Source organism: Salmo salar, chromosome 02 (genome assembly GCF_965601325.2).
Source record: "Salmo salar chromosome 02, fSalSal1, whole genome shotgun sequence".
Lineage (NCBI taxonomy): Eukaryota > Metazoa > Chordata > Actinopteri > Salmoniformes > Salmonidae > Salmo > Salmo salar.
In genome coordinates this window covers 66,285,641-66,312,052 of record NC_138292.1, presented here as the reverse complement: position 1 = coordinate 66,312,052, position 26,412 = coordinate 66,285,641, and the positions used below count along the sequence as shown (strand labels likewise).

Sequence of the window (26,412 nt, the reverse complement as noted above, 5' to 3'; positions counted from 1 at the left end):
GGAGGGAGGGAGGGAGGGAGGGAGGGAGGGAGGGAGGGAGGGAGGGAGGGAGGGAGGGAGGGAGGGAGGGAGGGAGGGAGGGAGGCACCAGTTACCATAGTCTCAGAGTAGATCAGCACTAGTCTGAGACTTGGCTGCGGTTGCCATTTTTCTTTGGACTTTGACAAGTTTGCATGTCTTCATCCACAAAGCGCTCTGATTTCCTCAAAAGTCCGTGCAGTGTAATGAATGAGGGATCATCACACTACCTTTGGGCCTGCATGGCTTTGATATCCAACTGGGTTCAAATAGTATTTGTTTTCTTTTAAATACTTTCAGCGTTTAATTGTGATGGCCTGGAGTGTGAGAGGAACAGAGTTTGTACTGTTGGGACTATTTAATTTGTTCCATTGCGCCAGGCATGCTCGATGAAGGAGCAGCTAAATTATTTGAAAGAAAGCAAATACTATTTAAACCCAGGTCTTGATATCCAGTGCTAGATGGTGACTATATCAGGGCAAATCCAACGCGTTCTGTCCACTGGCTTTCACTGAGCTGGCTTTCTTTCCTGTTGAAGTTCCATGGCAGCTGTTAGCGAGATCGCTTCATTCTTCTCATTGTTTACGTTCATTTGTGCTAATGGCTATTTGGCTATTTATGTGGCCTGAAAATGATCCCAATGGCTTCTGGGAAGGAGACAAATGGGACCACATGGCTTGGCTGTCAGAATCACATCTGCGTGTGTCTATGTGTCTGTGTGTGTGTGTGTGTGTGTGTGTGTGTGTGTGTGTGTGTGTGTGTCTGTCTGTCTGTCTGTCTGTCTGTCTGTCTGTCTGTCTGTCTGTCTGTCTGTCTGTCTGTCTGTCTGTCTGTCTGTCTGTCTGTCTGTCTGTCTGTGTGTGTGTGTGTGTGTGTTATGCAAGGTTTTTCCTAAACTGTTTTTCTCATCCCATCTGTTCCTCTGTCTTAACTAGAAAGCTTAATCGATCTACATTTCCCCTGTACATTTCTCCTGTATTTCTCCTGTACTGTACTGGCTTACACTATGTGAAACATTTACAATTATAACATAATATTTCAATAGCTTTGGCTTTCACACAGACAACCACATCAATCCACTCTTACTGGTGAGAGAGAGAGAGAGAGAGAGTACATGAGAAGGCCACTGTGACTGACCCAAAGCTTTGACTATGTACAGACTCAGTGAGCATAGCCTTGCTATTGAGAAAGGCCGCCGTAGGCAGACCTGGCTCTCAAGAGAAGACAGGCTATGTGAACACTGCCCACAAAATGAGGTGGAAACTGAGCTGCACTTCCTAACCTCCTGACAAATGTATGACCATATTAGAGACACATATTTTCCCCAGATTACACAGACCCACAAAGAATTCGAAAACGTACCCAATGTGTGCCATCACAGCAGCAATATTTGTGACCTGTTGCCACAAGAAAAGGGCAACCAGTGAAGAACAAACACCATTGTAAATAAAACCCATATTTATGTTTACTTATTTTTTGTACTTTAACTATTTGCACATAATATGACATTTGAAATGTCTTTATTCTTTTGGAACTTTTGTGAGTGTAATGTGTACTGTCAATTTGTATTGTTAATTTCACTTTTGTTTATTATCTACTTCACTTGTTTTGGAAATGGAAACATGTGTTTCCCATGCTAATAAAGCCCTTATATTGAAATAGAGTAGACTTTTTTTTTACCTTACAGCAAGGCAGGGGTAGTTTTGTCTGTCTGTTTTGCCAACTCCTGTGGTCATAGTGTGTTGGCAAGACAATACAAAGAAATCTGGTACCAGGCTACCTCACAGGAGAAGGAATCTAATACAGTTGGAGTCAAATCCATCTTACAAATATGAGTCATGAATTGAACTGCACTCCTGTGGAGAACGGCCATGTCTAATCCATCTGACAGAGATGGAAGGTGAGAGCTTATCTTACAACGTAACTTAACTCAAGTAGGCTCAACACTCCCTGTCAGGGTGGATACGAATGAGATGTGAAAAAATAGTCCTACAGGGTAGAGTGAGAGATCTAGAGATGTTTAGGCTATGCCTCATGTTCTCTCTCTCTGTATCCCATTATCTCTCACTCTCTCGCTCTCGCTCTCTCTCTCTCTCTCTCTCTCTCTCTCTCCTTACCCCACTCTCTTGCTACTTTCCTGTCTTACACTCTCTCTTTTACCTCTCTCTTTTCTTCTCTCTCAATACTCACATTTTTCCTCCTTCTCTCTTTCCCTTCTCTCTCCATTATCTCATCTTTCCTCTCTCCTCTCTCTCTCTCTCTCTCTCTCTCTCTCGTTACCCCACTCTCTTATCCTGTCTGTCCCTTGCCTCAAACTGAATTCTTCCACTGATCTATGTTCCTTCAGTCTGAGACTGCCATCGTTGAAGTCATTTGTGGTGACGTCAAAATGAGGGGTGTTGTACAAAGACAATGACACATTTTCAAACGCCTCTGTACCCACATGTGTTCTGGCTCTGCTCTGGCCCAACCCATTGGTTTCTGGGACCAATCAGACGGTCTAGAATGGATTTCCATTCTATAAATTGTCTGGGAGGTATTCAGATCCAGACTCATTGCGGAGAAGAAACTAACATCAGTGGGTGTGGCGTTTGGCCGGAGCAAAAATTCTGGGTAGACAGGCAAGCATTTTCCCTCTCTCTCTTCACTTCATCCTCTCCATAGTCTACTTTTTCTTCCCTCTCTCCTTTCTCTCTCTTCCTCTGCTCTGAACTGATATACACAGACTGCCATGGCAAAGGGATCCTACTCATCAGTGCCCAGGGCACTATTACTTTCAAGGAGGGCATCTCGTCTTTAACAAAGAGAGAGCAGAGAGGTTTGCAGGCAGGCAGGCCAAGGAGAGAGGCTGGAGAGGCCTTACCTCGCACCTCCTGTTGTGAGTGGCCATAGTTTTCCATGTGTGGACAGCAAGGGTGGTAGGGGTCAGGGTTGGGGGGGGGGGGTGGAGCAGGTGGAGGGGAAACTGCATTCCGATTGGCTGATGAGGCACACTTTGCCAGGGTGTGACAGGGTGTGATTGGCAGTCGCTGGCTGATGGCGCTGACAGATGGTTAAATGCTACGCTTGCTTTGGATAGAGGGACGAGGGAGGGAGAGAGAGAAGGAGAGTGAAGGAAAGAGAGGGAGAAAGAGGGATGAGGGAGAGAAGGAGAGAGACAGAGGGGGAGATACAAATGCGTCACCCTGTACTCCAAAAAAAGCTCCTGTGTTGCTGTCTGCAGAGAGGGAAGACTCCTGAGTGGCAAGGAGCTGCACTTCATCCTTCAAATTGTCCAAAATGTCAGTGGAACATCGGTTTTCACTGTTGTTTTGACTGTGGAATTTCATCAGGAAAAAAAGATGGCTTTTTAATCTGTCACAGGAATAGCTCAGCCAATGAAAATGGAGAATTGATTCTCCACAAGGGGACACTAGTAAAGCTATAAATATATTTTACAACACAGCAGGAAAATTGCTTGTCAGACTCAGCTGTTATAGCAATTCTCCCTTTATATTATAGCCAAAACAATTCACTGTCTGCCAAAGAAACTAGTGATTCTCCTGGTGTAGATCTGAAAGCACTGGAGAGGTATGAGCAAATACCTAAATCGGAACTATCCTATCAGAAGCCAAGTTGGATCTACAATTATATTGCTTATACCTGTCCAATTCTTTCTGATCTACACAATTCTTTCCGATCTAGTGCTAAATCCAGGAGGTAGGGGTTAGGTTTCGTTTTGGGGCAGGGTTGTAGTGTCGTCGACCTGATAGTGGAGCGAAGAATTGACCTATTGACCTGGAAGTGATCCCTAAGGCCACCCACTATAAGTAACGTCTGTTAGTTAGTTTTAGACATTCTCGGTCTCTCGTCTCCCATCTACAGTTCCTAGGGGCCTCCTGTGTCAATCTGTAGACGGTCCAACCACCTTAGACACACACATGCAGAGCTCTATGCACACCTCACAATGCAAACCGCAGAGGAGCATTCGATACAGTGGACAAGTACTGACGAACAGTTTCAAAAACATTAGCTGTATTATGAGCTAGCTTCGTGCTCAGAAACACCAGCTGAAGAAATGACTCTCTACTCAGAGACATTATCTAGCTACTGAAAAACATTAGCCGTAGGAATGTGTTATATTCATGTATTACATTTTTAAGTGTTGGTCCATTGAGAATCAATCAATTAGTCGTTTTTCTGAAATATGTTTTGGTTGATATTTTGTCTCGTTGAATTCAGAATATTTTTCTCTTAAATTGCAGTTAAAGTGAGCTTACTACTTACTACTGTATGGTTACTGTCACGTCCTGGCCAGTATAAGGGTTAATTGTCATTTTAGTTTGGTCAGGACGTGGCAGAGGGTATTTGTTTTATGTGGTTCAGGGTGGTGTGTTAGTTAGGAGGGCGTTTGATTTATTATTTCCGGGTTTTGAGTTATGGTCTATGTTTATGTATTTCTATGTGTAGTCTAGTGAGTGTGTTTCTATGTTGAGTTAATTGGGGTGGACTTCCAATTGAAGGCAGCTGTGTGGTGTTGCCTTTGATTGGAAGTCCTATATTAGTTGGGTGTGTTTGTCTGTGTATTTGTGGGAGATTGTTCTGTGTTTAGCCTTGTGCCTGGCCAGACTGGCTGTTGAGTGTTCGTTCTCTTGGTTGTTATTTTTGTACGTTCATTCTGAGTTAATAAACGTCAAGATGAGCTTACACATACCTGCTGCGTTTTGGTCCTCCATTACCAACGACAATCGTGACAGTTACAATGATTGATAGTTATAATGAAGGCAATGATGGGTATAGATTAAGGTAAATCCATTGTTTATAACCTTAACTTCCTGTTTAAATAAATGTTTTACTTAATTATTGCAACAGGTGTCACTGTATTTCCATAGTACTCTAGGGAACAATTCCACACTTCCACTGGTAGTCAGTGTCAAACACTAAGTTAGGTATTTCCACTGTGTGTTTTAGCAGGAAGGCACACGCGCACGCACACACACACGCACACGCACACCGAACAGCAGGAATGAACACACACACACACACGTATGATCATTTTAGCAGGAATGCTCTTAGTGCTGAAACACAGTTATGGTCCAGCTGTCTTCGACCAGAAGATTCCATTTGACCTGCGTGTTTCTCTGTGACCCTGATATCCTATGTTACACCTTCCTAATAGCTGGTGGCTGAAATAAGAGCTACTGTGTGTGTGTGTGTGTGTGAGAGAGAGAGAGAGAGGATTTGTGAGAGTATGTGTGTTTGCTACCATGTGACTCAACATTTATTTGACAGCAGGGGACAGAGGGGACGTGATGCTTTTAGTGTGTGTTACCCTAAAGTAAATGTTTTTATTTTACTTAATAAAAACCCCACATTTAACCTGCAACATACATTTCCACCTTTTAAAAACGTCAGGTGGAATGTGCCAATCACGGCCATTATACTTGGACCACACACACACACACACACACACACACACACACACACACACACTCACACACACACACACACACACACACACACACACACACACACACACACACACACACACACACACACACCGCTACCACAGCTACCACCCATCAGTCTCATGGAGCACCAGTCCTCCAGGCTCCTCAGGATCCTGCCCATGTGTCCGTGGCCAGGATTCCTCACCCGTTCCTGGGCAGCTATAAATCAGAGGCTCCCTCAGCTGTGCCATATACCATGTATTTGATCCCCTGGAGCTGCAAACTCAGGCTCAATCTAGCTGACCCAGACCCCCCGGACTCGTCCATACATACTTTACCCCTAGCCCAGGCCTTACCCCAAACCTCCCTCACCCCCCACCCCCCACCCTAACAAACATTTAGACCACATGATGAGTAATCTAGCTGACCCATCCATCCATAGTTCACCCTCCCTCACCTCAGTGAACATGACAACCCCGTGATGAGTAAGCAGTCGAGTGTTATGTGATGGATCTGTTGAAAACTTTCATTAGGGTTGTGGGAATGTGATTGACTGGTTGTTCCGTATTGGGAAAAGTCAAGGGGCATGGTTAGGGTTGATGGACTTGACAACCTGATCCATGTCTCTTCGTGAGATTGGGGGGTTTGGGTGGGTGCGTCACAGGAGGTTGTCGGCACCATAATTGGGGAGGACAGGCTCGTGGTAATGGCTGGAGCGGAATAGGTGGATTGGTATGAAATACATGGTTTCCAGGATGCCATTTCATTCGCTAATTTCCAGACATTATTATTAGCTGTCCTCCCCTCAGCAGCCTCCACTGGTGTGCGTTTGGGTGAGACAAAGACAGCGTAGCAGCATACACCTGTGTTAGAGAGACGGTCATCATCCTAAATGCATTATTCTTTATTCTATTAACTATCAACAGGCAGGTGATTTCATTTACATGTTAGTCATTTAGCAGACACTCTTATCCAGAGTTACTTACAGTAGTGAGTGCATACATTTTCATACTGGTCCCCTGTGGGAATCAAACCCACAACCCTGACGTCGCAAGCACCATGCTCTACCAGCTGAGCCACAAGGGACCATTTTATGATGTACTCTTTGCTTTATCTTGCATTCTAATACTACTTATGGCTGCAGTTTTTAATAATATAATAACTATCCAAAGCAACTTAAAGTTATGCGCGCATACATTACGTATGGGGCCCCAGCCGGAAACAAACCCGTGACCCTTGTGTTGCAAGCACCATAAGCTACCAACTGAGCCACATTGGACCACATTTCTATCAATAATCAAACTCTCATAGCTGTGAGGACAGACATGACAGAGACAAGATAGACATTTTAATTATTTTTTTTTAAATGCACCTTTATTTAACCAGGTAGGCTAGTTGAGAACAAGTTTTCATTTACAACTGCGACCTGGCCAAGATAAAGCAAAGCAGTTCGACACATAGAACAACACAGAGTTACACGTGGAATAAACAAACATATAGTCAATAATACAGTAGAAAAAGTCTATATACAGTGTGTGCAAATGAGGTAAGATAAGGGAGGTAAGGCAATAAATAGGCCATGGTGGCGAAGTAATTACAATATATCAATTAAACACTGGAGTGATAGATGTGCAGAAGATGAATGTGCAAGTAGAGATACTGGGGTGCAAAGGAGCAAGATAAATACATAATAAATAAATGACAGAGACATGACAGACAGACATGACACAGTTTAGATCAGAGATCTCAAACCCTGTTCCTGGCGAGCTACCGTCCTGTAGGTTTTCGCTCGAACCCTGTTCCTGGCGAGCTACCGTCTTGTAGGTTTTCGCTCGAACCCTGTTCCTGGCGAGCTACCGTCCTGTAGGTTTTCGCTCGAACCCTGTTCCTGGCGAGCTACCTTCCTGTAGGTTTTCGCTCGAACCCTGTTCCTGGCGAGCTACCGTCCTGTAGGTTTTCGCTCGGACCCTGTTCCTGGCGAGCTACCGTCCTGTAGGTTTTCGCTCGAACCCTGTTCCTGGCGAGCTACCTTCCTGTAGGTTTTCGCTCGAACCCTGTTCCTGGCGAGCTACCGTCCTGTAGGTTTTCGCTCGAACCCTGTTCCTGGCGAGCTACCGTCCTGTAGGTTTTCGCTCTAACCCTGTTCCTGGCGAGCTACCTTCCTGTAGGTTTTCACTCAAACCCTAATATAGCACACCTGATTCTAATAATTAGTTGGTTGATAAACTTAACTAGGTTGGTTACAACTGGGTTTGGAGTGAAAACCTGCAGGAGGGTAACTCTCTGGGAAAAGGCTTGGAGACCTCAGGTTTAGATTCATCAGAAAGAGAATGGTGCCCTCATATGGTTAAATCCTATCTCCACAGGGACTCCTGGAGCCACAGAGCAAAGCATTTAGTGCCATCTAGTGGGATTAAATTAGACTAGGTTAATTAAAGATTGTATTCATACAGAGGCGATGGTTTGGTGGGGTTGCTTTGATTAAGGGGCTTAATTGATAATCTGTCAATTTCATTTATTTTAAAGTGAACAGGTTTGTAGGTCATATGCATTAATTCTGCTTGTCAATTTTGCTTGTCACTTTTTTATATTAATGATGATTATTGTGATATTAATGTTGTACTTTTTTAGGCAAACGTTCGTCCTCTGCAGGCACATTTCTTGGTAACTCAATATAAAAGTTTTATATTGCGCAATCAAATTGATGCTCCGTGAATTATATTTACGGTCAGCGAGATGGGGAGTTTACCTGTAGGCCACAGGCGTCACCTTATAGGCGGCTGTCCTGAGAGAAACTCGTTGGAAAGAACCGTGTTGCACGGTGCACTGTATTTAGGGCCTAACATTTTGGCCCAGTCATGTCCTGTTCCGGACTTTTAAAATAAGTTGGAGATAGGCTCACTAAAAGCAGTTTGTTCTCTCTCTCCACCGGATGGACCGCCCCGAGCTAAACTGCAACAGATGGAGGGGATGTAAATCTGTTGCATTGGCACCTCACAGAGAATAGGATGCCTGGGAGTTTAGGTTAAATGCTCGTCTTTATGAGAGCTGGAAACCAATGCGCAAAAGTGGTGAGATGTCACCAAATTAACTATCCGCATGTTAATAAAGTAGGCCTAGAGTTTATTGATTCGAAGTATGGCCCAATCATCATTTTTATTAATGCATAATAAGGACATATTAACAGGATATTAGACCTAGTCGCCTTCACCAATTTTCTGGCAAGTTAGCAATGTCGTCCGAAGTGGGTAGTGTTTCAAATATCGATCGAATTTAATTTATATCTTTATGTTGAGTTTTGAGAATTACAGTGTTGACAAACATGAGGCAGAATGATGTTATCTGGGGACTAAAAGGCAGAATACAAATTGTACATTTTTTCTTCAAATAGATGAAAAAGTTGTAGAAAAGTTAATTGATTTAAATAGCCTATATTGTCCGCATTTGCTAACGTTATATTATAAGTCTGTGTCGTAGGCTTCTTATTAATTATGTTTAGTCTTCTTCTTTGTTATAATAGCATAGGCTATGCATTTTACACAACCGACAATATCAAACATTATCCAAACATGCTATGAAACTTTACAACTTAATTAAAGTTAATGTAGGCCTATTCATTTACTTTCATTAATTTGCTTGTGGACATTTATCTAATTCTGATAAGCCTAGGAAAATTGATAAAAAAAAATATCTTCATTAAACACATTTGAAGATGCAATAATATTCCTTCGTTGTCAAATTAAAATACACAATCTATACGAAGTTGTGAACATTCTTTTTTGGGTGCAAACTGATAGATGAAGTAGGCCTATGTAGTTGTTTCAAAAGCATTACTACATTGTCAGTAAACATACAGTTTTAACACCTAATAATTCATAAAGCCGCTCGAAATATTTTCTTAATGAAAATGGGTTCTTTGTAAAAAAATAAAAAAAATAACAATAATAGGTAGAAGAATAAAAATAAACAATTTATTCAAGCAAATTATCAGCATACCTGCAGCTGTTTTTAATATGTGGGCAAAGAAAACGTTATGGGAAAAAAAATCTCTCATTATGGTCATTGGCGTCTGTTGCTATATCCATTTAGGATGGGCTTTGTGTTGTTAAACCTGTTGCTAAATGTTTCCTATTATAAATGTACCATAGGGTAAAATATTAATATAATACTCAATATAATTGTCTGTGTGTGTGTGTGTGTGTGTGTGTGTGTGTGTGTGTGTGTGTGTGTGTGTGTGTGTGTGTGTGTGTGTGTGTGTGTGTTCGTGTTCGTGTGTGTGTGTGTGTGTGTGTGTGTGTGTGTGTGTGCCTACCAAGGTGGATAGATGTGGATAACATTTTATTTAAGCCATGTTACGGTCAGTATGAGAAAGCCGGGTTGAACATATCACCTAATAATTGTTTTCATATACGTTATAAAGGTAATGCACTTTATAAATACCATCTTTAACCTACCCGATATTCCAGCTTCTATCTAAAATATCTATGTTATGATTTAGAAGACATTTTTGTTTTATGTATTTAGATGTCTGATCATTGAAATTATATTAACTTGCAACAGCCAAGTAATTTAAATATAATTTATTTTAAACCTATAAAATATACATATTTTCTAAATACTGTATTTTTTTGTCATAGTGGAATCCTAGTAGAGTTGACCCACAAAATGGCCCCCATCTCTCCCAATACATCTGGTGGTAAATAATAAACCAGGTGGGCTGGGGGACCATCTCAGGGAAGGGCCGAGGGTAGTGGTATAGTGGTAAACTTAGCGTTAACAACATTGGACTTACATAGGGGCAGGGACACTCTCATACAGGGACTCACAGGGCAGTGTGTTAGACTATAGCGTCAGTGCACTCTCAAGGGCAGGGGTGTAGTGGTGGAGTTAAAGTTAACTACATAGGAAAGGGTTGGGGTGGTGGAGTTGGTGTACACAGCCGCAGTGCTAGTAGAGAGACGGGCAGTAAGCAAGTCTCATGCCTCTTCAGCCACTAGACATAGGTCATAACGTAACTACAGTAGCTGCTAGTGGGGTGTAACATAGAGAGGACTCCTACAGTGCAACCGCTGCTCCAGGTTGGTGTGACTTTTCTGTTCCTCTGGGAGTGTTTCTAAGACTGGAGATGCTCTGTTGAGTATAGGAGTATAGAAGTATAGGGTCAAGGCTGTGTTGTGCAGATTGATAGCTCTCTGTAGTCTCGCTGTGTTGTACAGATTGATAGCTCTCTGTAGTCTCGCTGTGTTGTGCAGATTGATAGCTCTCTGTAGTCTCGCTGTGTTGTGCAGATTGATAGCTCTCTGTAGTCTCGCTGTGTTGTGCAGATTGATAGCTCTCTGTAGTCTCGCTGTGTTGTACAGATTGATAGCTCTCTTTAGTCTCGCTGTGTTGTGCAGATTGATAGCTCTCTGTAGTCTCGCTGTGTTGTGCAGATTGATAGCTCTCTGTAGGCTCACTGTGTTGTGCAGATTGATAGCTCTCTGTAGGCTCGCTGTGTTGTACAGATTGATAGCTCTCTGTGTTGTGCAGGGGTATGTAGTGGTGGGTTGTAGCCTACGGCCACCTATAGAGCCATTGGCATTGGCTAATGGGGATCTTAATTCATCAAATCCAAAAGTCAAATTGATATCTCTCTGTAGGCTTGCTGTGTTTGGGCAGTGGTTCTACATCTGTATTGTGTTTCTACGTCTGTATTGTGGTTCGACATCTGCATTGTGTTTCTACGTCTGCATTGTGGTTCTACATCTGTATTGTGGTTCTACATCTGTATTGTGTGTTCTACGTCTGTATTGTGGTTCTACATCTGCATTGTGTTTCTACATCTGCATTGCTTGCTGTTTGGTGTTTTAGGCTGGGTTTCTGTATAGCACTTTGTGACATCGGCTGATGTAAAAAGGGCTTTATAAATACATTTGATTTGATTTGGTTGGGGAAAGCATGTGCCGTCTTGTTCCGCACACTTTTCACTTTTGAACTGTGCTCCCTAAATTGCTTCACTCACTCGGCACCTTAGGGTCCAGTTAAGTAGTATATTTCCTCTCATAAAGCTAGCGGGACTTGGCCTATTTGGTGTGTAGAACTTTATGATGATGTCTTCAGAAGTGTTCTAAGTTGTAAGTGTGTGGAAGGAACTATGGATCTCTACTTGAATGGGACTGGTTGAGTAACCCTGCTTATATCCGAACCATATGGACTTATATCCGAACCATATGGACTTATATCCAAACAATATGGACTTATATCCAAACAATATGGACTTATATCCAAACAATATGGACTTATATCCAAACAATATGGACTTATATCCAAACAATATGGACTTATATCCAAACAATATGGACTTATGTCCGAACAATATGGACTTATGTCCGAACAATATGGACTTATATCCGAACAATATGGACTTATATCCAAACGATATGGACTTATATCCGAACGATGTGGACTTATATCCGAACAATATGGACTTATATCCGAACAATATGGACTTATATCTGAACAATATGGACTTATATCTGAACAATATGGACTTATATCTGAATATTGGACTTGTTTGATGACTTACTGGTAGACACTGGGGGTTTTGGGATTTGTTGGAAAGTGGGAGTGATTTTGAGTTTGTTTCAGATATTATTTCAGATATTTATTTTGCTAGTTTTACTTTTGTCCACAAATAATTTGTTCAAGTGATTTAGTTCAGATTTATTTATCAAATTATGTAATTGGTGTCCTTTTTAATTATTCAATGAATCAACATGAAGGTTTATCCCTGGCATTTTTATTGCACTACTAATATAAGATAATTATTGTATTTGTTTGGACACACGATTAATTCATATCATATTCATATCACGATTAATTCATATCATATCTCCTTCTCCCTACGTCTGTTCAATGTACTATTTCAGTTTTTACATATTCATTCAAGTTCAAGTGTGTGTTAATATTTTCAGCAGGAACACTTGGCTTACAGACAAATCTTTCAGCGTGAGACTAAAATATAGTGTCAATGATATATTGAGCTAATTAATATATACTGTTTCTATTCATTTAAAATATGTATGTGCTATATCGATACTATGTCCCTAGAAATGCAATCCCCAACATGCAGGCTACATATAGTACGTCTGTGTAATGCGCCATACATGCACACACTCCATACATATAGCCATACACATATACTGTATTTACTAGCAATGTATCATATATGCATGCAGTGTACGTTACAGAGTCCATTATGGAGACATGCTACACAGCTAAGCTACTCTGTCCTCATTTGTTGTGGAGTCAACACTCATTGGGCTTTGAGACAGTCACATAACAGAAACGGGTGATAATGGTTAGTACAGTCATCTATCAGTCTGCAGAGGAGAGGGGGACTGTGTGTTTGAATGTTGGTGAGAAGTCTGATCATGACAAATTGGTTATACACACAGAGGAGAGGGAACCAGCTGCTCCAAATAGTGTCTTGTGTTGCATGGGAGGAAAGAGGGAACAAGGGAGAGAGAGAAGGAAAGTCTGGAGCGGAGATAGAGGGACTTGCTTTTGCTGGGTTATGTTTGTTTTTGTTCATTTAGAATGATTCATTAAGATTTTGTTCATTTAGAATGATTCATTAAGATTTTGTTCATTTAGAATGATTCATTAAGATTTTGTTCATTTAGAATGATTCATTAAGATTTTGTTCATTTAGAATGATTCATTAAGAATTTGTTTGACTTTGTGAGTAGCATTTTTGTATACAGTATATTTTACACAACAATATTCCATTTTGCTAGGAACACATTTGCTTGAAGCATTGTTTGGACAAATAATTAGTGTTTCATAATAAATAAATACATTCAAATAATTAGTGTTTCATAATACATAAACTGTTCTTTGTGTAAATGTAAGTTATTGAATTAAGTAGAACCCAATAATCAAACAATAATAATCAATCAATTAGCTTTTTCCCAAAACATATACTATTATAATTATACTTATAACATACACTGTGTAGAAAACATTAAGAACATGTTCCTAATATTGAGTTGCACCCCATTTATTTTGCGCTCAGAACAGCCTCAATTTGTCCGGGCATGGACTCTACAAGGTGTCAAAAGCGTTCCACAGGGAACATGGAAAAAGCAGGTGTTCCTAGTGTTTTCAAACACACAGTGTATACAGTAAGTATAAGTTAAATACATATAACTTAAGTATATGTTAACAAATGTTGACATATACTTAAACAAAATATATAATTTAAAAAAAATACTTTTATATAAACTTTATAAAATGTATAATATTTGTGTCCTAGTAGCAGCACAAATAAAAATATATCTATCGTTCATTTATTTCAATTACTGCACATTTCTATTAGTAAAATTGTAAACGGAAAATTAGCTAATAAATTATTATTAGCTTAATTGTTTTCTGTTAGTAAAAGTTAGACTGCAATATGGTCTCTCTCAGCATGTTGAGAGAAACAACCCAATTCAAATGAATATACAAAATAGTGACTATATTTTAGTTTTTGAACGCATACACTTTAGGGCAATTTGACATCATTAACATTATTAGTATCCTGTTTCTTTAAATGACTGCTTATATGAACTACATTTCCAACGTTTAACATATTATCACATATTACCATATACGTACAGATGTAGGATATTAATTTGATCACTCTTTTGTTGATGAGAATTTTCATGCACCTCAGGAAATGCAGATGAGCTTCATGACTGATATGAATTCACTGAAAACCCACACTAACACATGGTGGGTTACACTAACAGTATTGCAGTTTTCATGTAGCCTAATTTTGGCCAGCTAATAGCCTAACCAATAATCAAGCAACATTATGGACTAAAATTATTTTGCTTTGACAATACTGGTGAAATGAAGATCCAACACCTGTATGCAGCATAACAATGCCAGTGAGCTCTCCGCCCTTCCCTGTTTATAATAACTACTACTAATTAATGATGAAGCATGTGGCCATACCCACAGTACAACACCGTCCCGTCCACATTGTTACACCATTAAAAACAGGAGCATGAAATAATTTCACACGTTAAAACTAGTCTGATTCGGTTGAATTATATGTATAGGATTGGATATTGCTAAGATTATTTTGGATGATTAATAATTTGTATTTGTGATGTATTTCTGTATTATATTTATTCACAATGTTGTCTCTGATATAGTGATTTATAAGATCCTAATTCTATTTTAGTTGGTGTACAACTAGACATACCGGTATGTACCTGTTGAAAATAATAGCTCACTCCCTACGTCGTTATTGTGTTTCTAAAACTGAACACCCCCAAATATACACTCAAGGTTGAGCTTGTTGAACCGTGGCGACATAAGCTAAGGCAGCAATGACGTCACCCTGTGTGTGCGAGTCTTTTTCTGGCGTATAGGAGACTGGGTCCAGCATTTATGACATGGTAAGAGATTCCCAGCAGACAGCAGACACACAATAGGACCTCAGACAAGCATTTGGGCCTAATAGCCTAGTCAGTTACAAGGTCATTAGCAAAACAACAGGGGACTCAGCGTTTTTTTAAAAGCAACAGTTTATTCCTCTGTAATAAAAAAAACATGTTTAACTCAATTATAATGCAATTACTTAGGTACTATTTAATACAACGTTGTTGCTTTAGTTAATACACAGGTATAAGTGCAACTTACCATATGTAGTCATCTTCAGCTGAGGATCGCTCCAAGAGAAATTCACAGTGTGACATTCATATTGTCATCAGTCAGTGTAATATACACTGTATCCATCTCTGATTGGTGTAAAGGCCTCCAATCCTTTAGAGCACATCTAATGATCTATTATCCGATCACGCTCCAATACCCCTAACACCTGGTTTGAATTTATTAATGATTGTATGACAGGCAGACACACACACACACATTCTTCAGGGGGCATCTAATGATGGCTTATCATATCACGCTCCAATATCCCACCACCTGATTTTAATGAATAAATTACTGTCCGGGACGACTTCACACCTGGGTTGCGTCTTAAATGACACCCTATTCCTTATGTGTAGGCCGTCATTGTAAATAACAATTTGTTCTTAAAATAAAATAAATGTAGAAAACTACTTCTGAAGAAGGCCCATAGTAAAAAGTAGTAGTATATAGAAAATAAAGTGCCATTTGAGACTCATCCATGGATCTATACCTCTACTACTAAATCTGTTTCGTATTACAAGATCTGAACAGGTCTGTGGCCTGGCTAGCAGCATTCAGCGAGCCACACCTCGGTTCAAATAGTACTTTCTGTATTTAAAATACTTTAGCCGTTTGATTGAGCTTTGCCCTGAATGCCAGGTGGGCAGTGTTTGAACTTTTGGGACTATTCCATTGGTCCCATTATGCCAGCTCAATCAAGAGCAGCTAAAGGATTTGAATGAACCAAATACTATTTGGACCCAGGTCTGCTCTACTCAGAGCCAACTGCCTCAGTAAGAGCCAAGGCCATATTTGTCTATTAAGGGCTGTGTGTCAGAACAGATGAGAGACTAGTATTTTTAGCAGCGAGTCATTGGCTGTGGCAGAGTTTATATGATCCATCAGCGTGCTTGTACTGATAAGAGTGTGTACAACATGCAGCACAGGGGGCTGACCGCCCTGTCAAGTGTCCAAGAGATCTAGTTCAACACTTACTTACGTAGCTTTTAAATAAAGTACATATTGGTATTGGTGCTCAAAGCATCTTGTGGAAAGACAACAATATGCTGCAAAGTATTTAAATTATTCAATCTTTTTGCTTCCTTGCTTCCTTTATAAACCCGTATTTATAAATCACCTCTCATATTGTCCTATACTCTAGCACAAGTCACCCTGCTTATCCACCTATACCGTGACAATCACAGTTTTTATCCGTTTACTGGGTGACATGACATAAACAGCTTCATCTGATCTGGGCAGCTAGGCCTATAGTCTGGTCTGTTCTGACTGAGACAGAGGGTATCATTGTGACATTACTGCCACTTTAATCTCAGCTAACAGAAGGACGACGAGGGGCAACCGGGGCAGTTGTTGTTTGTGTGGTTTTACAGCTTGCAGGTCGTAAAGCAGGACTTTTAAAGATGGCTACGTATACTACAACAGAGTTAGCGTGTGGTGTTGCCAGGATGGAAAGACAGACAGGCAATTAAAAGGGCAGCTGCTGTGGGGTCCTAAAGTCTTAGCGTCACCGTAGGCAACAAGCCTCAGTACAAGCTAGTATGTAATTTAACATGAAGCTCTGGTGCCATGGTGCAAACAAAGTATGATGATGTTATACAGTAACATGTGACCGTAAGACCAAAGTCATAGTGATATGATATACACAGTAATACTGTATGAGGATGTCAGTATGAGGTCATCTTGTTACCGTTAAGTCATAGCGGTTAATTGTCCAAGTTTGAATTAGGTCACAGAGGGACATGTGTACTATCAGAAGTGTGTAATGCAGTATGCTAATATCAAGATGTCTCTAAAAAATGCAAGTCGCAGGTGCACTTTAACTGTGTATGATGTTAGACTATTACTATGGAAAAATATTATTTGAATAATCTATGGAATAATGATGGCATATAATCGTTCAAATGTGATCGGTTGTTAAAATGGTGAAATCTCAATAACAAAATCAACTCCGTGGTCTATAATATAAGTGATGTCTAATTTAGCGACAGCACTGACGTGTTGACTTTCTGATGTGGAAACATACGTCTTCGTAAGATCATATGACAACTCTACAAGCCGGTAGCACCACAAACCAAGAGGTGCTAATCCTCGCAACGATTCAGTTGCTTCTCCATGTTCCGAACAAAACCACAACGATCTAAATATCTATATTAATCTCTTGTCCATATTTCAGAATTGGAACCCAGCAGACACTAACCCTGTGAAGAAGCTGTGATGTTACGTTTCACAAACAAAATGTCCCTTATGCGGGGCTATAGACCTTCGTGTATGTGAGAAAACAACATAGCTGCCGTGTCCATCAATGTCTAAAACAACTTTCTCTTGGGACCTTGCCCACCCCTAATTCAATTGGTCTCTCGCCTTCTAGTTCTAGAGTGTTGGATCGGGGGTGATGGTTGGTCGGGTTGGGCTGTGTCAAGTCATGGGGTTCTACAGATGATTTGATTGATAGTGCAAGACACTCAATTTAGCCAGCATGTGAGCACATTCATCAGAACACGAAAGGACAGGGCCCAGTCAAAGTGCCTTCGGGAAGGGTCTGGGGTGGGTATGTGGGTATGTGGATAAGGGTTAATGTCTACAGCTGGTTGCAAAACGTTGTTGTCTCGTTTAACCATGCGTGGTGCGAAACAAGCTGTTACTGCTACTGGTTCCTCTATAATGCAACAGTCTATGATCCTGATACGAATTGTAGTTCCTCCACAGAAGCTAAATGTTAAGGCTACATAATGTATTTATTTATTCATTTTAAACCTCTGATTAAAAGCTGTGTTTTATAGTTGTTTACATTTTCTCATCCATATTTTTCTGTTTGTTTATAGCACCAACGTGTCAGACGGCAATTATAACAAGCCCCAGCCAGTGGGTGGTGGCCAGGGCCACCTGAGTGGTGGGGGTGGGACCCACCAGAACACACAGCTCCTCTTGACACCCGCCAGCATCCAGCTAGCCCAGCTCCAGGCCCAGCTCACCTTCCACCGCCTTAAACTGGCCCAGAGTGCTGTGGGGGGCAACGCAAACTCTGCAAACGCAGCCAGCATCCTCAATCAGGTCTGTTACAGAATTTATTGGTTTGCTTGTATTCTTTTGGGTACTTTGGAATGCAAGCTTTTATTTTGACATACTTACAGTGTCATACAGTTTCCTCAATCAGATCTGTAACAGGGTTGGTTGGTTTTCTTGTATTTACATATCTGGGAATTTTATTCTGAAATGCAAACATTTATTTTCACACACTTTTCAAATAACTGTCGGCTGTTTTCGAGACTAATGTTTTTTCATCTATCTTCTCCCTCAATCAGGTCCTCGCCAATGTGGCCATGTCCCAGCCCCTCTTCAACCAGCTCCGCGCCTCGGCCATGGTCAATAATACCCAAGCAGTTGGTGGTGGTTTCCACTCCAGTGCCCTAGCCTTCCAACTGCCTCCACCACCGCCACCACCGCCGCCACCGCCACCGCCCCCCAACTCTGCCCTGGGGACTTTGGTAGGGGCCGGATTCAACCAGAATCATGGTAATGTGAGGCTGAACCATTACGGAGGTGGGGGTGTTTCTGGGAACCAACCGCAGCAGCAACAGGCCAACCAGCATGGTGGATCAGACTACGGCAAGAAAACTGGCTCAACATACCCTTCAGATACGGATAGGCATCTCCAGTATGGCTTCATAGGGGGGACGTCGGTGGCGTTGAGTGAAGCCGGAGAGGGACAAGGACAGTACGTGCCGATCATGACTCAGGCAAAGAGTACAAACCAAGGCTTTCAGATTGACTTCTATGGACAAAACGGTCAGAGTCAACAACAACAGGCTGGGTTCGGTGTTGGGAATCAAAACGATCAGAACAAGAACGCTTTTAATGAACAGCAGTGGAAAAGCCCAGCTAACATGAGCCACACGGGAAAAGGGTTGGACATGGTTTCCAATACTGCCACAGTATGGATGGGGACTGGGCAGCCATTCCGTTCCAGAGAGGAACTGTACAATCCAGAGGAACCAACCTCTGACCCCAAGTTGTATTCCGGCGGTGGGGGAGTTACTTCCTCGTTCGGAGCAGGCATGGGTGGCACCAAGGGGTTTGTGGGATACCACAAGCAGCCCCTGCAGGGGGGAGAGGAGATCCTGTCTACAGGTGGTTCCGTACAACTCCAACCTCACCAGCTGAATGACTTCCACGCTGTGACGCCACCCCACCTGCCCCACCAGTGCACCATCTGTGAGAAGAAGGTCTATAACCTCAAGGTGGGTGGAGCTCACTGGACGGGGATTATATAATTTCCTGTGGGCAGTATGTCACTTCCTGTGGAGAAACATGTAACTTCCTGTAAAGTCTAGACTAGAGAAATACTTACATTGAACAAGCTTGGTTAGAATGTATTGCTCTTTGAAACTGAGATGCAGGCATAGACGATGCTGGATAACATTTGGTTTTATTCTAGTGAACATATATCATCAATACGTTTCAATTTTAATTTACTGTAGTGTGCGAACCATAGAGATCCTATTAAATTACTAGAGGGGCTATGTCATAAACCCTCAAAGTTCCAGAATGAAGTGAAAATTGCAGCCATATTGGTCAGGGAGAAATCCAAACCAGTCTGATTGGAATGAATGGCAGTAGAGGCATAATCCTGATTTTAATTATGTACAGGATGGCAGGCGGATGGCAGGCGGACTCAGGGACAGGCAGAGTTCAGTAATCCAGAGGTGGAGCAACAGTTCAGGACGGCAGGCAGACACAGGGTCCGGGACAGGCAGAGAGGTCAGGCAGGCGGGTACAGGGTCAGGACAAGCAGAGATCAAAAACCAGGAGGACGAGGAAAGAGAGGCTGGGAAATGATAGGATCTGACAGGGAAATGCTGGTTAGCTTGAACAAACAAGACGAACTGGCAACAAACAGACAGAGAACATAGATATAAATACACAGGACATAATTGGGAAGAGGGGCGACACCTGGAGGGGGGTGGAGACAAGCACGAGGACAGGTGAAACAGATCAGGGCGTGACAGTACCCCCCCACCTCTAGGGATGCCACCTGGCGTTCGACCTGGGCGGGTGCCGGCGGTGAAAGTCGGTGATGAGGGCCGGGTCCAAGATGTCTTTAGCGGGAACCCAGCACCTCTCCCCCGGGCCATAACCCTCCCAGTCAACCAGGTACTGGAAACCCCTGCCCCGTGGTCGAATCCACAGGAGGCGTCTCACTGTGTACGCTGGCTGGCCATCAATGACACGGGGGGGGGGGGGGGGGGGGGGGCAAGAAACAGAAGACAATGGGCAGTCAGACATGTTTTTGACTCTAGACACCGAAAAGGTAGGAAAAATACGGAGGGTACAGGGCAACAGAAGACAAACAGCAGAGGGGCTAGTGATCTTGGAGCGGGGGGGACAGGTCGTGGCTTCCGGGGGTGTAGCCATGGCCCTAAAGCGACGTGCCAGTGCCTCAGACTTGACTTCCTTGGATACCGGTCGGTGCTGAGGAAGCGCAGTGGCCCGGGTCTTACTGAACCCCTCCCGGAGGTCCTGGTACTCTGTGGAGCTTGCGGAGAGGTCTGGGGCAATTTCCAAGCCCCCAGGAAGATGCAGGCAGAGCTGACTTTAGGCAACGAGTGTGGCATGACGGGCTCCAGCCCACAATGGCACCAGCAGCACAATCAATGGAGGGTTTGTGTCGCTGGAGCCAAGAGAATCCCAATACCACGAGAACCTGCAGAGACTCAACCAGCAGGAATTGGATAGCCTCGCTGTGGTTCCTGACACTCGTAGGCTGACGGGGGTGGTCTGGTGGGTGACCCAGCCTATAGAGCGCCCGTCCGGCACTCTAACACCCATGGGAATGGGGAGGGGTTGAGTGGGGATGCCCAGCTCGGACGCCAGGGTATTGTCCATGAGACTCACATCGGACCCCGAGTTGATGAGCACCTGGAGAGACTTGGACAGGTCGCCCCACAGCAGGGTGGCATAGAAAGGGGGGCGAGTAAGGGGAGAAGAACAATTATCTCTCAGACCCACCAGTGTACTCACTCCAACGGATGAGCTAACTCTCTTGAAGGGACAAGTAGACACAAAATGACCAGCAGTATCGCAATACAGACAACTCTGGGTTCCAAGTCTGCGTACGCGCTCGGCTGGAGGCAGCCTAGCCCTGTCGAGCTGTGTCAGCTCGGGAAGAGGTGAATCTGCAGTCTCCGGAGGCTCTTGGAGGGACTCGGGTAAGCACGGATCCTTTCGGGGACTTACGGAGTTTATCAGCTGCAGGGTGGGATCCCTGAGTGAGCGATTGGGACTGCAATAGAACCTCTTCTCCCTCCTATGTTCCCGCAGCCGACCATCGATCCAGATGGTTAACCTCTTACATCTAGACGTTCCGCTAGTGGAACACCTGCTCCAATATCCAATGATAGGCGTGGCACGAATTACAAATTCCTCAAAAATACAAAAACTTCAATTTTTCAAACATATGACTATTACACAGCATTTTAAAGACAAGACTCTCCTTTATCTAACCACACTGTCCGATTTCAAAAAGGCTTTACAGCGAAAGCAAAACATTAGATTATGTCAGCAGAGTACCAAGCCAGAAATAATCAGACACCCATTTTTCAAGCTAGCATATAATGTCACAAAAACCCAGAAGACAGCGAAATGCAGCACTAACCTTTGATGATCTTCATCAGATGACACACCTAGGACATTATGTTATACAATACATGCATGTTTTGTTCAATCAAGTTCATATTTATATAAAAAAACAGCTTTTTACATTAGCATGTGACGTTCAGAACTAGCATACCCCCCGCAAACTTCCGGGGAATTTGCTAACAATTTACTAAATTACTCACGATAAACGTTCACAAAAAGCATAACAATTATTTTAAGAATTATAGATACAGAACTCCTCTATGCACTCGATATGTCCGATTTTAAAATAGCTTTTTGGTGAAAGCACATTTTGCAATATTCTAAGTACATAGCCCAGCCATCACGGGCTAGCTATTTAGACACCCGGCAAGTTTAGCCTTCACCAAAATCAGATTTACTATTATAAAAGTTTGATTACCTTTTGTTGTCTTCGTCAGAATGCACTCCCAGGACTGCTACTTCATTAACAAATGTTGGTTTGGTCCAAAATAATCCATCGTTATATCCGAATAGCGGCATTTTGTTCGTGCGTCCCAGACACTATCCGAAATGGTAAATCAGGGTCGTGCGCATGGCGCAATTCGTGACAAAAAAATTCGAAATATTCCATTACCGTACTTTGAAGCATGTCAACCGCTGTTTAAAATAAATTTTTATGCAATTTATCTCGTAAAAAAGCGATAATATTCCGACCGGGAATCTCCTTTTCGGCAAACAGAGGAAAAATCACAAAGACGGGGGCGGCCAGGGCACGCGCCTAAGCCCACAGTCCCTTGATCGGCCACTTGAGAAAGGCGATAATGTGTTTCAGCCTGGGGCTGGGATGACGACATTCTGTTTTTTCCCGGGCTCTGAGCGCCCTTTGGAAGACGTAGGAAGTGTCACGTTAGAGCAGAGATCCTTTGTAAAAGATAGAGATGGCAAAGAAGTTCAAGAAATGGTCAGACAGGCCACTTCCTGTAAAGGAATCTCTCAGGTTTTGACCTGCCATTTGAGTTCTGTTATACTCACAGACACCATTCAAACAGTTTTAGAAACTTTGGAGTGTTTTCTATCCAAAGCCAATAATTATATGCATATTCTAGTTACTGGGCAGGAGTAGTAACCAGATTAAATCGGGTACGTTTTTTATCCAGCCATGAAAATACTGCTCCCTAGCCATAACAGGTTAAAGCGATGAGTGAGTCGAGATCCGTCGGTAGTTCTCGGGCTGCTAGCTCATCCTTTACCTCCTCCGATAATCCATGCAGGAATGTGTCGAACAGCGCTTCCGGGTTCCAGGTACCCTCCGCTGCTAGTGTGCGGAACTCCACCACATAGTCTGCCACACTAAGGGTGTCCTGCCGAAGCTGGAGTAATTTCTTGGCAGCCTCTCTCCCGGACACCACAGCCTCGAACACCTTTCTCACCTCCGCCACGAATACCTCCAGACTGAGGCAGATGGCAGATTATTGCTCCCACACCGCTGTGGCCCAGACAAGTGCCCTCCCGGACATCAGCGTAATAATATACACTATCTTCGAGTGGTCTGAGGGGAACGAAGAAGGCTGCAGCTCGAAAACGAGGGAGCACTGGGAGAGAAAGGCCTGGCAGGTTCCGGAATCTCCATCATAGTGCTATGGTGGAGGTAAGCGTGGTTCCCGGGAAACCGGGGTGACGGCGCTGCTACCAGCCGGGTTACAGAGGGGCTGGGAGGTTACCGTCATGCTCCCGCAAAATGTCCAATGCTTGGTCGTGACGTTCGGCCGTGGCCTGGAACCCCTCCATCATACCGCGAAGCAACTCCTCGTGCCTACCAATGGCGGCTCCTTGGGAGGAGATGGCATGGCGGAGCTGGTCCAGGTCTGCTGGGTCAGTCATGGCCAGTTCGTACTATCACGGATCAAGGTAAGACCCAGGTGCAGACTGTTGAGGTAACAATGTTTATTGCCGCAACAGGGGCAGGCAAAGACAGGTCAAGGCAGGCAGGGGTCGAAAGAACCACGGTAAGGCCAAGGTACAGGATGGCAGGCGGACTCAGGGTCAGGGACAGGCAGAGTTCAGTAATCCAGAGGTGGAGCAGCGGTACAGGACGGCAGGCAGACACAGGCAGAGAGGTCAGGCAGGCAGGCACAGGGTCAGGACAAGCAGAGATCAAAAACCAGGAGGATGAGGAAAGAGAGGCTGGGAAACGATTGGAGCTGACAGGAAAACGCTGGTTAGCTTGAACGAACAAGACGAACTGGCAACAAACAGACAGAGAACACAGGTATAAATACACAGGGGATAGTTGGGAAGAGGGGCGACACCTGGAGGGGGGTGGAGTCAAGCACGAGGACAGTTGAAGCAGATCAGGGCGTGACAAAAATATATGTAAACAGACCATTAATGTCTCAATTTCAGTTTTCTTGGAATGCTGTGAGTGCTATTATATGATACAATCAGTACTTGTTGCATTTACAACTTGTCTAAGTCCTATCATCAACTGATTTCAGCCAGTGTATGGCTGTGGGTTGACTGCATTGTTTGAATGGAATGTTGGCAGTAAATTTGAAAAGTTATTGGAATCATTCCTCTAAAACTGGCTGGCTAGCTAGCTAACAAACACAGTGCAGATAAATTCTTCAAATTCATTATTTTACACAATATCTTATCACAACACTGGCAAACCATGGTTGATCAACTTCCTGACCAAAATGGCTGACCTTTATCCCATCATAAGAAGGTTCATGTAGATTCTAGTATACTAATTCCTAATTCTATGGTGTAAATATTGAACTCAATCCCTTTTGCATCTTGCTCTTTCTAATGTTAAGCTCTGTAATAGATCCTTTGCTCAACAACTACTAGTTCATTAGTGTGTGTGAACTGAACTGTAAATGGCCTCTTCCTTGAATGGGGGTGTGAGGAACAGTTTAGTTTTACTGTGGTGTGCAGGCTGTAACATCATTACACCACAGAGCCAACTACAGTTAGCCTGGTCCCAGATCTGTTTGTGTGGTCTAGCCAACTCCTTTGGGACTCATATATCCCATTGGCATGACAAGTTGGCTATACAGCACAAACAGATCTGAGACCAGACTAACTGTAGCTGCTCCAGAAGCAGTTGCTCTCCGCTCCAAGTCGTTGCCCCTTTAATTATAGTCCAGCCACCCATGATCAGGGCCAGACACACAGGGGGGGAATGTTGCTGTGCTCAAAGGGGGTGCACTGAGGTAGGGGTTAGCGTTCAGTGAGTCAGGGTCTATCTATCTGACTGGGTTTGGTTGGATGTGTGTTTTCAGGACTGGGACCAGCACGTGAAAGGTAAACTACACCTGCAGAACCGCTTGCTGTACTCTGAAGGGTGAGTTATAAGGATGAGTTATAGGGAGGTCAAATCTATTAGACAGCACGTTGATATGCTTCTGTGTGATCTAGAAACGTCTTTCTGTTTCCTGTCTAGGAATAGGGAGTGACTGACAACAAATGAGTAATGTGTAACGTGCTCCGCTCATACTGTGGGTTGTGAAGTACAGTATTGAGGGAGCCTTTCTGTTAGATAGAGTATAGGCTAAAACTATTTCTTAAATGTGTTCTGTTTTGATCTTGTTTTGACATCAGATATAAGGAAAAAAACTCTTTACAATAGGGTACCGTTCATATAGAGTTTAAAGGGTTTATAACTACATTAATGGTTATTTAATCATTTGTAAATGCATTATAAATCATTAATAACATAATTAGAAACGCTTTAGAAAGTGTACCTTATTGCAAAGTATTATCAAAAACGTGTTTTTGTGTTGTGTAGCAGTTGTGTAGCATGTGCTTCACTGAAAGTTTGTTCTTAGGGTACGTTACAGTCAGATATAGGCTACAAAATTGTAATAACATTCATAATTAAGCCATTATACCTGTTTATACATGCTTTATAAAATGCTTTATAAAAGAGGATGAGTTACTTCATGTATTAGTTTCTGTCCTTGTTTTGTAAGTTTAATCGTTATACTCTTGTGACCATTACGTCATGTCTTCACCTTAATCTAATCTCATCCGTTATTCCCAAAGTAAAAACCCCCGGACAGCCGAGGCATTTGATTTTACACTTGTGTTCCATATACAGCCTTAATGGCTTTTGAATATGAGACTTGAGGTCCCCCGTCACAAGATATAGCAACAGCCAGGCATGGACAGTCGAGGGGAGGGTGGTCAGTCAGTCTGTCAGAAATCTAAAACTAGTCTCCGGTAGCGTCCCTGCAGAAGGGCCATAATGCCCAAAACATTGGTGTAATTAATACCCATTAAATCATTGGGATATACTATATATAGAGTGTGCAAAATTCTTTATTTAATTTTCTTTCATACGTTTACTTTTCTGTTAGTCAGCAAGATAGACTAGCCAGGGAGGACAGAGCAGTGCAGGTAGTCAGATCACTCAATCAGTTAGTCAGGAAACTAAAACAAGCCTCTCGTGGCGTCCGGTTCTGTCCGCAGTGCTACAATCACAGCCGGAGCCGTCCACTACGGTCCCGCCGGGTCGTCTGAAGGATGCCTAAACAACGTCGGAGTGAATAACTCCATGGCTTACTCTTCCACCGCCAATCAAGGTAGGTTGGAGTGTGTGTGTCTGTGTCTCAAAGACTTCGGGTTGGAGGTTGAAGGTCAATTTTGTGGTGTTTTTAAG

General features: G+C 42.9%; 1 protein-coding gene across 2 annotated transcripts in view; it reads left to right on the top strand.

Moving 5' to 3' along the window:
- The window catches only part of rbm20 (RNA binding motif protein 20), a 91,307-nt gene that overhangs the window by 44,269 nt on the left and 20,626 nt on the right, over positions 1-26,412 (top strand). The window contains exons 1-5 of one of the 2 annotated variants that reach the window (XM_045707940.2): positions 10,339-10,525; positions 17,957-18,185; positions 18,437-19,372; positions 25,034-25,095; positions 26,223-26,335. In XM_045707940.2, the coding sequence (XP_045563896.2) occupies positions 18,455-19,372; positions 25,034-25,095; positions 26,223-26,335 (1,093 nt within the window). In that variant the 5' untranslated portion in view covers positions 10,339-10,525; positions 17,957-18,185; positions 18,437-18,454. Of the gene's footprint in view, positions 1-10,338; positions 10,526-17,956; positions 18,186-18,436; positions 19,373-25,033; positions 25,096-26,222; positions 26,336-26,412 lie in introns of those variants that run through there. The other variant, XM_045707939.2, reaches the window with a different exon arrangement.